This window comes from Camelus bactrianus, chromosome 1 (assembly GCF_048773025.1).
Source record: "Camelus bactrianus isolate YW-2024 breed Bactrian camel chromosome 1, ASM4877302v1, whole genome shotgun sequence".
NCBI classification, from domain to species: domain Eukaryota; kingdom Metazoa; phylum Chordata; class Mammalia; order Artiodactyla; family Camelidae; genus Camelus; species Camelus bactrianus.
In genome coordinates, this window is record NC_133539.1 from 120896650 (window position 1) to 120911878 (window position 15229).

General features: G+C 45.6%; 1 protein-coding gene and 2 non-coding genes across 5 annotated transcripts in view; 1 reads left to right on the forward strand and 2 right to left on the reverse strand.

Annotated features, from left to right (window-relative positions):
- COL6A6 (collagen type VI alpha 6 chain) overlaps positions 1-15229 on the forward strand; it is a 148135-nt gene that overhangs the window by 45264 nt on the left and 87642 nt on the right. For all 3 annotated transcript variants that reach the window (XM_045521376.2, XM_074372212.1, XM_045521375.2), the window contains exons 2-7: positions 142-239; positions 2528-3115; positions 5057-5677; positions 7450-8010; positions 9230-9787; positions 12930-13505. In XM_045521376.2, coding sequence (XP_045377332.2) covers positions 173-239; positions 2528-3115; positions 5057-5677; positions 7450-8010; positions 9230-9787; positions 12930-13505 — 2971 coding nt within the window. In that variant the 5' untranslated portion in view covers positions 142-172. The remainder of the gene's footprint in view (positions 1-141; positions 240-2527; positions 3116-5056; positions 5678-7449; positions 8011-9229; positions 9788-12929; positions 13506-15229) is intronic.
- Positions 4642-4711, reverse strand: LOC123618617 (small nucleolar RNA U2-30). Its single transcript, XR_006727058.2, has one exon. It is a non-coding gene; the product is annotated as a small nucleolar RNA U2-30 (small nucleolar RNA).
- On the reverse strand, positions 4872-4951 carry LOC123618618 (small nucleolar RNA U2-19). The gene has a single exon (XR_006727059.1). It is a non-coding gene; the product is annotated as a small nucleolar RNA U2-19 (small nucleolar RNA).

Sequence of the window (15229 nt, forward strand, 5' to 3'; positions counted from 1 at the left end):
ACGGTCAGGGAACCTCAGAAATTCCTTGTTTCCTATTGCATTCAATTGATTATATAATTTCGTGTGCTCTTACATGTGTGAGACTTGATTTCCAGATAATACCCACAACAATTTTCGATGTTTATATTTTTGCCTTTTCAGATTTCCAGTTGGCGACGTTTCAGGTTATAATATGAAAATGCTGCTGATTTTGTTCCTCGTGATCGTATGTTCCCATGTTTCCATCAACCAACATTCTGGTAAGGAAAAAAAAAACCTTAAAAAAATTATTTCATTTTCATGATGGAAAATAGATAATCTCTGAGTTTGACTTGCTTAAAAGTTAGGAGTTCTGTTTTGCTTTGTTTTGATTTTGTCGATGTTTAGGATGGGAGCAGCAGCTCAGTTTCTTTCGGTGTCACCCTGTGTTCCTTTAAAGATCATTTGTTTCTGGACCTTACTCCTTGTTAATAATAGGGAGAGATGAGAGGTGGTTTTTTGTCCTCAGTTTCAACTCCTTTGAGGTCTTCTGGGAGGTTGCAAGAAAATTCTCTCAATATTAGTTTCAAGCCTGGAAAAACTGAACTGTCCCTTTCTCATTCATTTGTGCCAAAACATTGCCTTCGTTAAGCATCCAGATTTTCCTCCGGTTGAAACTATGTGTCTGCTAATTGTAAAGAAAGTGCTTTACAATTAGCAGACACATAGAAGAGAGGGCACCATAGCTGTCTACTGCCTGTCATCCATCTGTGTCCCGTGGACTTGACGTCACGATCGTGGCCTCACCCTCACTGCTGCCACCAGGGTAAGAGTCGGTTCTTACACTGGTTACTTCATGTCCAAGGCCACCTAGATAGCCCTTTCCAGTATTCTCCAGGACTCTGACCTTGGAAGCAAGAGATGAACTCGACTTTACCCTGCAGACATCTTCCTTTGATGTCTCACTAGGCCTGATGTTAAGCTTTTTAAAGAGAGAATGCTTTTCCCTCAATGGTTTCCTGGTTCAGATATGGCACTGGGCCTGATCAGAACCTGTATCTGCCTCGCGGGGCCGTGGCCACACTTCTTTTCTCCACACAAGATGTGGAGGTCTGTCCATGAATAGAAGGGTCACTTGAGGTCGCAAGTCAAGCCATCATGGGTGGGGCTCACCTGGCAGACCTCAGAGGGGTTCCAGCCTTCTCTTGGCGAAAGATGTGAATTCCTCCACGCTGAGTTTCCCCCCTGAGATGCTGCCGGCTATCTGATCATCAAAGGAATCTCAAAGTAGTTGAAATGAGGTCATGTAGAAGAAAAGAATGACTGTATCCACTTTGCCTCGATCAGACTGCTATAAAGAGAATGAAATAACACAGGGGTGTCAAAGCTGGTTTGCTAGTAGCTGTAGACCAGAAGAGACTGAAGTTCTTTTAGTGGAATTAGAATTTATCTAATAACCATTGTAGATAATCAGAATCTCAGAGTAAGAAGGAACCTTAGATATTTGCTAGTTGAATCTACTCATTTTAAAAGTGAGGAAACTGAGGCCCAAGTGTATTGAATGGCTTGACAGAGCTGGAAGAATTCGCTGATAACCAAATTAAGACTCCCACTACTTGTTAATTTACACTGTGTTTTCTTAAATGTATAGTATCCAGACACACACGAGTACTTCCCTCCCTTTCCTGGACAAGAAATGGATCTGATGATGAAAGCTCTAAATTCAAACCAGAAGACTGACCACCAGCTAATGACATTTTGTGCTCGAACCGAATGATTCTGTTACATAAAAGTATGTCCCTAGCCTTGAATCTGGCATCGAATGAAGCCTTCAGAGTGTGGCCAAGTACTGTATTCCTACATAAAACTTCCATTTTTAACAGCAACTTAAACCATAATCCCTTTCCTGGCTGAAGGTATCCTGTTTTCTATTACATTTTACATATGTGGGAATCAGTTCACCAATTATAATACTCATGTCTCATCAAAAAATATTGTACGTGGCTTTAAAATAGATTAGGGCAACCCTGTATTTATGATTTTTAGGGTTTTATAAACTGTCATCAATTTGGCTCTTTGGAATACAAAGCTAATATGTTTATAAATCAACCAGGTCACTTGTTGCTCTCTTGAATGGCGATCACAGCTGAAAGGCTGTTTTTCAGATTTCCCGGTTCAAAAACCTTGATGTGATTCTCAATTAAAATTTGTAGCCCCTTGATACAGATTGAGGTCAAACTCTGAAAGAAAAAAGAAACAAGGGGAGATTATGCACTAAAGGTATAAAAACACTTTTTTTTTTTTTTACTTCTCTATATTCACCTCTTTGTAACTAATTTCTCACAAGAGTGACAGTTAATTTCGTGATCGGTTCAGGTAGGAGAGCGTGGGGAAAACATGAGCCCGAGAATCAAGTGTTTATTTTTCTCGAGAGAATACGCCTTATTTTCAGCCCCTTGGGAGCTACTACAAACACAAGTGAAAGTCTGTTCTCTCCCATCGGTTGGCATTAAACGTGGCAGGACTTTTTCACAGTTAGTTCTGTTTCTGCTGGTCTGTGGGTTTGCAGGCCCTGAGTACGCCGACGTGCTGTTCCTGGTGGACAGCTCCGACCACCTGGGAGTGAAGTCCTTCCCGCCGGTGAAGACGTTCATCAGCAGGATGGTCAGCAGCCTCCCCATAGAGGCGGACAAGTACCGCGTGGGGCTGGCCCAGTACAGCGACGAGCTCCACGCTGAGTTCCAGCTCAGCGCCTTCAGGAGCCGGGGCCCCATGCTCAACCACCTCAAGAAGAACTTCGGGTTCCTGGGCGGCTCCCCGCGCCTGGGAAACGCTCTCCGGGAGGCGCACAGGACCTACTTCTCAAACGGAAGGGACAGGAAGCAGTTTCCCCCGATCCTGGTGGTCCTGGCTTCGGCCGAGCCTGAGGATGCCGTGGAAGAGGCCGCCGAGGCCCTGCGCAAAGACGGTGTGCGGATCGTCTCCGTGGGGACGCAGAGTGTGTCCGAGGAGACCCTGAAGGCCGTGGCCACGGCCCAGTTCCACTACCGCCTCCGCACGGTCCGAGACCTTGGCGCGTTCTCCCTGAACATGACGCAGATCCTCAAGGAGGCGGCTCAGTCCACGGAGGGAGCTGTCAACGACATCCTTGTGGAAGGTAGGTCTGGGGTGCGTGTGTAGGGATGAGCATGATCAGATGCTTCAGGAAGATGCGTGTGCATATCCGTTCCCCAAAAGCGGAGCTGCGTGTTTGGATGTTAAATGTTGGCGAGGACCCATTTAAAACCCAGTGACCTGGTCAGTCTTGGTTTCCTGTGTTTCACTAACCATGTTGCCCGTCATTCACAGGCTCCTTCAAATTCAGGGACGCCTCCTCCCTGCCCCCAGCTATCAGAGCTGTTTCCCTGCCCTTCAGTTACCGCGTGGTTTTATTTCTGGTTCATTTAAAAGGTGAATTTGCTCCTAAAGGAATACTTGACTCCTAAAGCCACAGAATGTCACCACAGAGTGTCAGAGCTCGAAACAACAAGAAACGGGCAGTTCAAATGCCTGTTCTGCAGAGAGGAACCTGCAGGCAGGTGCTCTTAGAGGTGATGTGACTCTGCCCGGGGCCAGGCTGCAGTCCAGAGTCGGGGCTCTGCCTGTGTCCTGTCAGCCCCACACTGCCTGCTTCCTGCAGCTCTGCTCTAACTGAGCTTCCCTGTGTTCTGCTCCACCCCCACCTGCTGTCCTGGTGGGTCCTCTTGTACTATTCTCTTAACAGGAACAGCCAAGACGGGGGGAGGGTATGGCTCAGGGGTATGGCATGTGCTTAGTATGCGCGAGGTCCTGGGTTCAATACCCAGCACCTCCATTAAAAATAATAATAAATAATAAACCTAATTACCCCAAAAAAAAAATCTTAAAAAAAAAAGAAAAAGAATGGCCAAGAGTTTATGAACATCATTCAAGAGAGAGGAAGGAGAGAGCCAATAAAAAACACAATTTGCTCCAAGTGTACAAGGCCAAAGAAGTGACGTAGGAAACTCACGTTAAGTCAGTTTGAATTAAATAACGTATTTAATTATCCCCAACAGAGAACAGTTTGCTTGTGGGGCTCTCTGAAAATATGGATCCTATTATGAGCCTATGTCCAAAGAAAATATTGGAACGTCAGTTGCTGTTCCATGACCATCCCTTAAGAATGTTTGGACTATATGGGAGGGGAGGGTACAGCTCAAGTGGTAGAGCGCTTGCTTAGCATGCACGAGGCCCTGAGTTCAATCCCCAGTGCCTCCTCTAGAAATAAATAAACCTAGTTACCTCTCCCTCCTGCCAAAATTAAAAAAAGTGATTAAAAAAAAAGAATGTTTGGACGATAACTGATGATTTTAATAGTGATTTTAATACAGTAACCATGGCTTCTGTTTGTGGAGGGGCTTTTTTGTGCCAAATCCCACATGAAGCACATTGTCTCATTTAATCCCCATGACAAATGACAGCTCTGTGAGATCAATATCATTGTTAACTATATTTACAGATGGAGAAATTGAAGCTGGGAGTTTAGCTAGGATCCAGTATTTGAACCCAGGACCTGCTGATCTCAGCTTTGTTTTCATCTGATACACTTACTTCCTTGTTTAAGGGCATAGCCAAGCTCTAGTCGAATTCTCTGTGCCTTTTTTTTTTTTTTCATTCTAATTCTGAGCTCAGATCGAGTGCAGAAAGCTTCATAGTTATGAAGGTCAGTGGTAAACCCTTTTCATCATTGCTCAGAACTGATGAGCCTTTCATACACACACACCCCCGACCATTCTCAGTCACCTGTCAACAAGTTCTCAGTTATCCGCTGCCACCTTTACTTACATGCGTACACCCACACCCCTGCCGCAGACAGAACCCCTTCTTGTTTTAAATGTCTTTGTCCTTTGGCTTTTCAGAACCACAGATATCATGCATCAGGCAGGCTAGAAGGTCTTCTGATGCTCACATGTGACTGTTTCCATCACAGATCCACTTTAATCAGAGCAGATCTCAGCGAAGCTCTGTGCCTCCGAAAGCTGAGCGGAGACGCTGCCCCTCCTGCTGAAACTGCATGTTTGCTCCTTCTTGCCCGCAGTGTGCCAAGGCCCCTCCGTCGCTGACGTCGTGTTCCTGTTGGATGTGTCCGTCAACGGCAGCTGGGAGGACTTTGACTATCTTCGAGAGTTCCTGGAGGAAAGTGTGTCTGCGCTGGACGTCAGGGAGCACTGCATGCGGGTCAGCCTGGTGGCCTACAGCAACGAGACCAAGGTGATCAACCCCCTGAGCCGGGGCGTCAACAAGTCGGTGGTGCTCCGGGACATCCAGAGCCTCTCTCCCCAGGCTGGGAAGGCCTACACTGGAGCCGCCTTGAGAAAGGTCCGGAAGGAGGTCTTTAGCGCACAGAACGGCAGTCGGAAGAATCAGGGGGTCCCGCAGATCGCCGTGCTGGTGACCCACCACCCATCAGAGGACAACGTGACCAAGGCGGCCGCGAGCCTCCGGCGCCAGGGGGTGACCATCTTCACCATGGGCATCGAGGGGGCCAGTGATGCCCAGCTGGAGAAGATAGCATCTCACCCTGCTGAGCAATACGTCTCCAAACTGAAAACCTTCTCCGACCTGGCAGCCCACAACCAGACCTTCCTGAAGAAGCTGCGGAACCAGATCACACACACTGTCTCTGTGGTCTCGGAGCGGACGGCAACCCTCAAATCCGGTAAAGCCTTTTGCTGAGAAGGATTCTTCCCAGCCTTTCTCTCTCTCTCTCTTTTTTACCCCTTTATTGTGATTCGGTTCCTGCACAGTAAACTACACACATTTCAGATGTACAACTTGGTGAATTTTGATAGATGTAGACACCCATGCAACCACCAGCACAATCAAGACAGCTAACATTTCCATCACTCCCCAAGGGGTGCAAATTTTCCAATTCCCAATTTATCCCTTCCCACTCCCTTTACCTCTTGGTAACCATAAGATTGTTCTTTCTGTGAGTCTGTTTCTGTTCTGTAGATAAGTTAATTTGTGTCCTCTTTTTTTTTTTTTAATTTTTTTTAATTGAGTTGTAATCCTTTTACAATGTTGTGTCAAATTCCAGTGTAGAGCACAATTTTTCAGTTATACATGAACGTACATACATTCATTGTCACATTTTATTTTCACTGTGAGCTACAAGATCTTGTATATATTTCCCTGTGCTACACAGTATAATCTTGTTTATTCTGCATATGCCTGTCAGTATCTACAAATTTTGAAATCCCAGTCTGTCCCTTCCCACCCCCAGCCCCCTTAGCAACCACAAGTTGGTATTCTATGTCTATGAGTCTGTTTCTGTTTTGTATTTATGTTCTTTTTTTTTTTAATTCCACATATGAGTGATCTTATGTGATATTTTTCTTTCTCTTTCTGGCTTACTTCACTTAGAATGACATTCTCCAGGAATGCGTGTGTTGCTGCAAATGGCGTTATGTTGTTGGTTTTTATGGCTGAATAGTATTCCATTGTATAAATACACCACATCTTCTTTATCCAGTCATCACTGATGGACATTTAGGCTGTTTCCATGTCTTGGCTATTACAAATAGTGCTGCTATGAACATTGGGGTGCAGGTGTCTTTTTGAAGTAGGGTGTGTCTTTGTTTTTTTTTAGATTCCACACATAAGTGATCTCATAATGGCATTTTTCTTTCATTTTCTGGCTTATATCACTTAAAATGACAATCTTGTCTGTCAGGTGTTCTGTCTACAGAAAGGCTGGAGAGTGAGTTCCTAGTTTGGGTTTTTTTTTTTTTTTTTAACTTTAACTGGATAATAGGAAGGGTGAAGTTGGATAGAGTAAGAGCTATTGAGGTGTTGGCCTGGGGAGAAGGGGTTTCCCTTTTTATTTCCTCTTGTGTGCAGCTTTAATTAGATTTTCATGATTTCTCAGCCCCCCAAATACCTTCCTTTTGTTTCTCCCCCTTCCCTGCACTTTTTTTTCTCTCTTTCCTGGCAGGTTCCCCTGTATGTTGACTATAAAATTGTCCTCGTCTGACATGAATAAGGCCACTGACAAGCCCCCTAGTCGTGTTAATTGACTAGGAGTGGATGAGGAGTAAACCCTTGGTTCAAGATTTCAAGAAAGAGCATGCATCTACCCACAACATCCAGCTAAATACCTCCTCTCGTTCACAACACCCCACTTGACTCTTTTGCCGATAAGAGAAGTGACTGATAAAAAGCATCTTCAGGTTTTCTTTCTCATCTTTGACTCTGTCCAGATTGTGGGTGGAGAATTAGCGCCAGCCATGTTAAACAGCCTGGAACGCTTCACTCGGCCTGCCCGGCGCCAAGACCCCGTGGCTCCAGCCAGCAGAGTGGGTCTTTCTTCCCGAGAAGCTCTGTCCCACTTTGCTGTCTGCAGAGGCTGGGACTGGTTTCCTCCCTGCCTGCCCTGCTTCTCGGTCACACTGGCCCCGGTGCCTCGCTCAGTCTTGGGTTGCCTTGCAGGTTGCGCGGACACGGAGGAAGCAGACATCTATCTGCTCATCGATGGCTCCAGGAGCGTCCAGGCCACTGACTTCCAGGAGATGAAAACCTTCCTGTCGGAGGTCGTAGGAATGTTCAACATCGCTCCCCAGAAGGTGCGGGTCGGGGCCGTGCAGTACGCCGACCGCGGAGACTTGGAGTTTGACATCAGCAAGTACACGAACAAGCACGACGTGGGCAAGGCCATCGAGAACATCCGGCAGATGGGGGGGAAGACCAACACGGGTGCCGCCCTGAATTTGACCCTGGGCCTCCTGCAGAAGGCCAAGCGGCAGCGGGGAGGCCGCGTGCCCTGCCACCTGGTGGTCCTGACCAGCGGCGCGGCCCACGACAGCGTCGCCGAGCCCGCGGAGAGACTGAGGCAGGAGCTGGTCCACGTCTACGCCGTCGGGGTCAAGGACGCGAACCAGACGCAGCTGCGCCAGATCGCGGGCGAGGACAAGCGGGTGTACTACGTGCACGACTTTGACGCTTTGAAAGACATCAGAAACCAGGTTGTTCAGGAGATCTGTGCTGAAGAAGGTAGGGGAAGGGGTGGCCCTGCCTTTTTTTTTTTTTTAATTGAAGTCCAGTCAGTTTACAATGTTGTGTCAATCTCTGGTGCACAGCATCGTATTTCAGTCATACGTGTACACACATAGATTCCTTTTCATGCTCTTTTCCATCGTAGGTTACTACAAGATATTGAACACAGTCCCCTGCGCTGTACAGAGGAAACCGGTTGTTTATTTATTTCATGCATAGTAGTTAGTATCTGCAACTCTCAAAGTCCCAGTTTATCCTTCCCACCCCCTTTCCGGCCTTGCCTTTTGACTTCAGCGCCCACGCCGCCTTCCTGCCCCATCTGACATCACAGGTGTAGAGAAACAGCAGAAGTGTCCCGGCAGAGACTGGTTGAGTTGTGTAGCTGTTTATTCTCAAGAACAAAACTAAGGACCCGTTAAGGTGTTGCTCTAATTAGTATCTGAAGGGTAAGAAAGATACTTGGAGGCATTCATATTCATTGGTTTCTATTAAGTATTAATTAGCATCTTCCCACAAATCCATGGGAGGGGAGATCTATGATTAGATACCACATGTCCAGTATGATCAGCTGATTTCTGATTTTAACGAGCATTTCAGGTTTATTTGCATTGCTTTTTGATAATTCTTTTGGGGGAGGTAATGAGGTTTATTTATTTTAGTTATTGTGAACAGAGGTACTAGGGTTGAGCCCAGGACCTCGTGCATGCTAAGCACATGCTCTCCCACTGAGCTCTACCCTCCCTGCTTGATTGCTTTTTAATAAAACTTGTGCGGAATCTTGTAGAGCTGGCTGGATCAGTAGTTTTCAACCAGGGATGATTTTGCCCTGCCGGGGGAGAGCTGGCCATGTGTAGAGACATTTTTGGTTGTCACAATCAAAGGAGGGTGACTGGCATCTAAGGAGGTAGAGGTCAGGGAGGCTGCTAAACATCCTAGACTCTCCTGCAGTGCGTGGATTTCCCTCCACAGTAAGAATTTTCCAGCTCCCAATGTCAGCAGTGCTGAGGTTGAAAAGCCCCAAGTCGTACATTACTAACTAACCAATAGCCTAGTCTCACTTTTATGGCCTCCAATGCCTTATTTACCAGCAAAGAGTCCTTACCAAGCACGCACTGAACTCTGATAGGGAATTATTTGTGTTTAGGGTCTCCCCATTCACTCTTCATCTTTTTACATGAAGCCAAGTTGAATTAAACACCTCCTTTCTCCCGTGCAGCCTGCAAGGAGATGAAGGCAGACATCATGTTTCTGGTGGACAGTTCTGGCAGTATAGGACTGGACAACTTCATCAAAATGAAAACATTTATGAAAAACCTGGTGAGCAAATCTCAGATTGGGGCAGACTGGGTGCGGATCGGCGTGGTCCAGTTCAGCCACGTCAACAAGGAAGAGTTCCAGCTCGACACATATGGGTCCCAGGGGGACATTACAGATGCCATAGACCGAATGGCTCACATTGGAGAGACCACCTTGACCGGCAGTGCCCTGACCTTCGTGTCTCAGTACTTCAGCCCGGCCAAGGGGGCCCGGCCCAGTGTCAGGAAGTTCCTCATCCTCATCACGGATGGTGAGGCTCAGGATGCCGTCAAGGAGCCAGCGGTGGCGCTCCGGCAAGAAGGCATCATCATCTACTCTGTGGGCGTGTTCGGCTCCAACGTCACCCAGCTCGAGGAGATCAGCGGCAGGCCGGAGATGGTCTTCTACGTTGAGAATTTTGACATCCTCCAGCACATTGAAGATGACCTCGTTTTCGGGATCTGCAGCCCTCGGGAAGGTAGGTGTGGGCGTATCCATCCGGGGCACTAGCCAGACACCAAACTTCCATCTCAGCCATTGTTTCTTTTTTTTTTTTTGTCTGTTTTTGTTGTTTTGGACGGGGGAGCGGGGGCTATTGTTGTTGTCGTTGTTGTTTTGGTTTTTTTGAAGGTGGGGAGGTAATTAGGTTTATTTATTTTTAGAAGAGGTACTGGAGATTGGACCCATGACCTCGTGCGTGCTAAACACGCACCCTACCACTTGAGCTATGCCCTCCCCCCCTTTTTTTAATTATTGAAGTAGAGTTGATTTACAATGTTGTGTTAGTTTCTGGTGTACAGCGTAGTGATTCAGTTATACATATATATTCTTTCTCACATTCTTTTTCATGACAGGTTATTAGAAGAGAGTGAATATAGTTCCCTGGGCTGTACAGTAGGACCTTGTGGAGTCATTTTTCTTGGACTAACTAGACTACTATTTGAACAGTGTAAACTTTGAGTTTAATTGAAATGTTTATCCTGGTGGCTTTTGACCTACATACAAAAATGTGAGTTTTCTCAATGGAACCATTCCTTAGATAGTAAGGAACAGTTTTTGTTCGTGTGTTTTGGGTTTTGGTGTTTTTCCTCACTCTGCATATTGATTTTTAAATTTTTAAATTTATTTTATTTATTTTTTAATTAAAGTATGGTCAGTTACATTTTTGTTCCACCTAGATTCTTCCCCATTTGTAGACAAAACAGCTGGTTAAGAAAAACGGTATTATACTGGATTTTAGGTCTGGGTCCCAAGAAGCAGAGTCAGGGATTCTTGTGGAAGTGGGGTTTTTGTTTTTTTTTTTTTAATTGACGCAATAGTTTGTTTACAATGTGTTCATTTCTGGTGCCCAGCATGGTGATTCAGTTATATATGTGTGTATGTGTGTGTGTTATATATTCCTTTTCATATACTTTTTCATTATAGGCTATTACAAGGTACTGAATATAGTTCCCTGTGCTGTACAGTAGGACCTTGTTGTTTATCTATTTTAAATATAGTAGTTAGTATCTGCAAATCCCAAACTCCCAATTTTTCCTTCCCCACCTCCTTCCCACACCCCACTCCAGTAACAAGTTTCTTTCTGTGTCTGAGAGTCTGTTTCTGTTTTATAAATAAGTTCAATTGTGTCACTTTTTTTAGATTCCACATGTAAGTGATATAATGTGGTATTTTTCTTTGTCTGGCTTACTTCACTTAGAATGGTGGCCTCCAGGTCCATCCATGTTGCTACAAATGGCATTATTTCATTCTTTTTATGGATGAGTAGTATTTCTTTTCAAGAGGTGTTTTCAGAGGGGGCGTGAGGAGCACAGGATGGGCACGGGTAGGAGTGAAGGAAGGAGGTGGTCTCCCCTGGAGTCTAGCCAGGTCCCATGGGGAGTGCTGGGGTGTGAATCACATCACAGAGTAGGGGGGGAATTACATCACCTCGAGACGAGGACCCCAGCCTCCTACAACCTGAGTTTTGGGGCCACGTGGGATCCGATAAGGCAGACAGTGGAAGGGCATAACCTCTCAGGCAAGGTGGCTCTGCTCTGACCTAACATCCACTACATATGTTTGTTCATTTTACAATTTTTAAGAACCAAGGCATATAAAAAATGAGATAATGTTAGTAAAATCACTTGGATATTTATGGAATCCTATAGAGGAGGAATGCAGTACAGAAACCTGAGCAAAGAATGCTTCAAAGGAAGTGACTAGGATAGTTACCATCCTGTTCCCACGAAGCTACAGAGTAAAGGAAGGGATAGAACACAAGCTCAGCCAACATAAGGGGCTGATTTACGCTGTCACCCATGGGGCCTGGTGACAGAGGTGTTCTGAAAACCTCTGTGAAGGAGATGGCTCTGAATGGAGTTTGGAAGGGAAAGAGGAACATGGTTATTCAAATAACAGTTCTGTTCAACCCCCACTAGGTTTGCTGACTATGGTATGTATCTGGTGGAAGAGGGATATTTCCTGGTAACTCCACCCAGAATAAACTGGAACTCTTTGAAGGGTGCCAACACTGAGCAGTCTACCCCCGACCCCCTGGGTAATGCACGCAGGCTCCCCAGGGCAACCAAAGGCCAGAGAAACATAGTTTCTTCTTTCGTGGACATAGTATTTCTGGAGACTTTGGTCATGACTCTGTACACATGGCCTCTAGGCACTGGGGAAGGGCACTGGCTCTGGCATTTGCAACAGTCACACCACGTAGCAAGCAAGGGGCTGCCTAAGAAGGGGACGTGGGGGTGGGGGGGGGTCCCTTCTCACAATTCTGTTTCTCCAGAATGGATGAGTTAACATTTGGAACCCACTCTCAAAGGCCTGTGGAGAGATTATGGACTAAGTGGACTAAATCATTCCATTTCTCGGGAACGAGTGAGTTGGAGTTTGGAACTCTGCACTTGGACGGAGAATGTGCTAGACCCACAAACTACTTGGGTCTTTCTTGCTTTACTTTTCCCTGGCATTGACGCCATGTTTAAAAACGTTCACTAGACCATCAGGCAGGGATCCCTTGTTGGGGCCAAGTGTGAAATGGATTATTTCTATGATGAGGCCCAACCATGAAAACAGATAACGTTTCCAGGAAGTCAAAAAGGGAACAAATGTAACCTTGAAAAGCCAGCCATGTATAACCGTGAAAAAATACATCGTGGCCAAATTCATGTTCATTCAGTCATTTCCCCAAGGTCTAGCTCAAGAATGAAATCTCATGATCCCCATGGCTTTAAAAAACTAAATAGACAAATTTGCATAAATGGAAGCACATGCTGAAGGCACCACTTATATAGGAAAATTTCTACAGAATGGTGATTTTTTTTTTTTATCTGAAAGCCCATGACATGTTCGTTTCCGATGACCCCGTGACTGTCTCCCCACCGGCTCCAGCAGGCTTCATGTCACATCTGCCTTGTCCTAAAGGCTCACCTAAATGAGCATCCCCGTGTACTGGCCACCCAAGGGGATCTGTGCCATGTCTGCTACCCAGGGATCAGGCGTTCTGATGAGTAAACAGCTTGGTGACAGGGAGAGGAGACGCTGGCAATTGACAAGCAGGTGGGGGGAGAGGATGCCCCGGGATGCACAAAGCTCATCTCCTACGGTTTTCCTTTCTCCGCCTCTTCCAGAGTGCAAGCGCATTGAGGTTTTGGACGTCGTGTTTGTGATTGACAGCTCTGGCAGCATCGACCAGGATGAGTATAATACCATGAAGGATTTCATGGTCGACTTGGTGAAGAAAGCTGACGTGGGCAAGAACAAGGTCCGGTTTGGGGCTCTGAAATACGCCGACGACCCGGAGGTGCTGTTCTATCTGGACCACCTTGACACAAAATGGGAGGTGATTTCGGTGCTCCGGAATGACCAGCCCATGGGGGGCAACACCTATACAGCCGAGGCCCTGGGCTTCTCAGACCACATGTTCACCGAAGCCCGGGGCAGCCGCCTGGACAAGGGGGTCCCCCAGGTCCTCATCGTGATCACCGACGGGGAGTCCCACGATGCTGACAAGCTCAATGCCACAGCCAGGGCCTTGCGGGACAAGGGCATTCTTGTCCTGGCCGTGGGGATCGCGGGGGCCAACCCCGTGGAGCTGCTGGCCATGGCGGGATCGAGCGACAAGTACTTCTTCGTGGAAACTTTCGGAGGCCTGAAGGGGATATTTTCAGACGTGTCCGCCAGTGTGTGTAACTCTTCAAAAGTAGGTAAGGTTTGTCCATGAAGTTTTTCTTTATGATCAGCAGCGGTCAAAGCACTAGCCCTCGGGGGCAAGTTCTCCAGGGTGGAGGGGAGAGAAGGGGTGCTGGTGGTCTGGTAGAAATGCCCACGCTGTGGAATCCCAGGTTGGAAAGGCCTCAAGGGAGTTTCCTTGGGTTTCTGTGACAGTCCTGCTTGCTTCTGCCTCAACTCTAACGAAGACGGGAAAGCCACCGTTTTCCAACAGCCTTTATTTACCGGCACACAGATTTGTTTACACACCACTTTCACTCCTTAGTTCTTCCTGCTCCTGATGCAAGAAATCAAGTTCCTCTCTCCCTGAGAACCGGTGATCACGGCCTGAGGTCCTCTCCCCTCCAGTCTGGAAGTGCCCTTGACCCTGCACCCATGTCTGTTACAGCTGTGAGCTCGTTGAAAATGCAGAGCCCCTCACCAAACACAAATGAGGGGGCCTGTGCCCAAGTCTACCGAAACCATGTAGAATGATTGGTTTCATTCTGTTTTGTTTGCATAGTCTATTTGACCAGGATTTGAGATTAAAACTAAGATATTGTTGTCCCACCAAAGTTTTTGGTCTCAGGATCTCTTTACAGTCACATTTAGTGATGACCCTGTGCTTTGTTTGGCTGGATTATATCTGCTCATATTTATTGCATTTGAAATTAAAATTGAGTCATCGGTAAAATATTTCTCCATTTATTAAAAATAATAATATATCAAGTCCATGTTGACATAAATAATATATTTTTAATGAAATACAACTGAATTTTCTGAAGCAAAAAAAGAAGAATGATGTTATTTTATATTTTGAAAATCTGTTTAGTGTCTGGCTTAATAAAAGACAGCTAGATTCTTTAAAAAAAAAAAAAAAAGCAAAATAAAATAAAATAAAACATGGAGCCCAATGTTAAGCACTCGATTTTAGCCTCAGATGTTTCCAGAGCAGAATGCCTGTGGGACTTCTTTTGCCCACGATGTTGGGTTTCTATTCTGACAGCTGGAGATTACATTGCCACATCCATGTATGTATATTTTCATTCATTCATTCATTCAGCTGCCATTTTCCACTTTGGTTTCAAAGGGAGATTGTGGTCTATTAAAATTCCTTAGTATTTTTAGGGGGATATGTTTTACTAAAAAATACTAAGTGTTTTTATTAGATGAATTAATGTGAATCCAGGATTTCAGTATCTTGGTGCAGTTCTTTTTAAAAATTATTTAGCTTATTCTGTTTTTCGTCTGCCTGGCCTCCTGAGAATACAGCTACTATCTTTTTCTTTCACAAAGCTAACAAAATACATCTGGATCTTACAGAATACTGGGATGAACCTCTTACCTTCTGTTGGCCAGTATCTAAAAAAATCAATCTGCCCTTTGCAAGTCCACTGTAGAAGCTAAAATTGAATTTTTATATTAAAATTCCTTCCTTGGGGAGAAAAAAAAAGTTCTTTATTTCCTTTATTTGAATCGGAGACAAAGGGATGTAACTCAGTAATCCTACTTACCATGTTTCTCTTTCTTGCTTATCTTGACTGCGGGCATCTCAGACACCTTGAATCTTTCCTGAGGTTAAAATGAGAATAAAGTTAGGTCGGTCGTGAGCTCTCTGAGGAATTCAAGGAAAGGCTAATGTTTACCAGAAGGCTAAGGAGCTCATGTGAGTGTGTGCCAAGCATAACTCATTCATTGGCAAAGATCTGTCACATTCTTT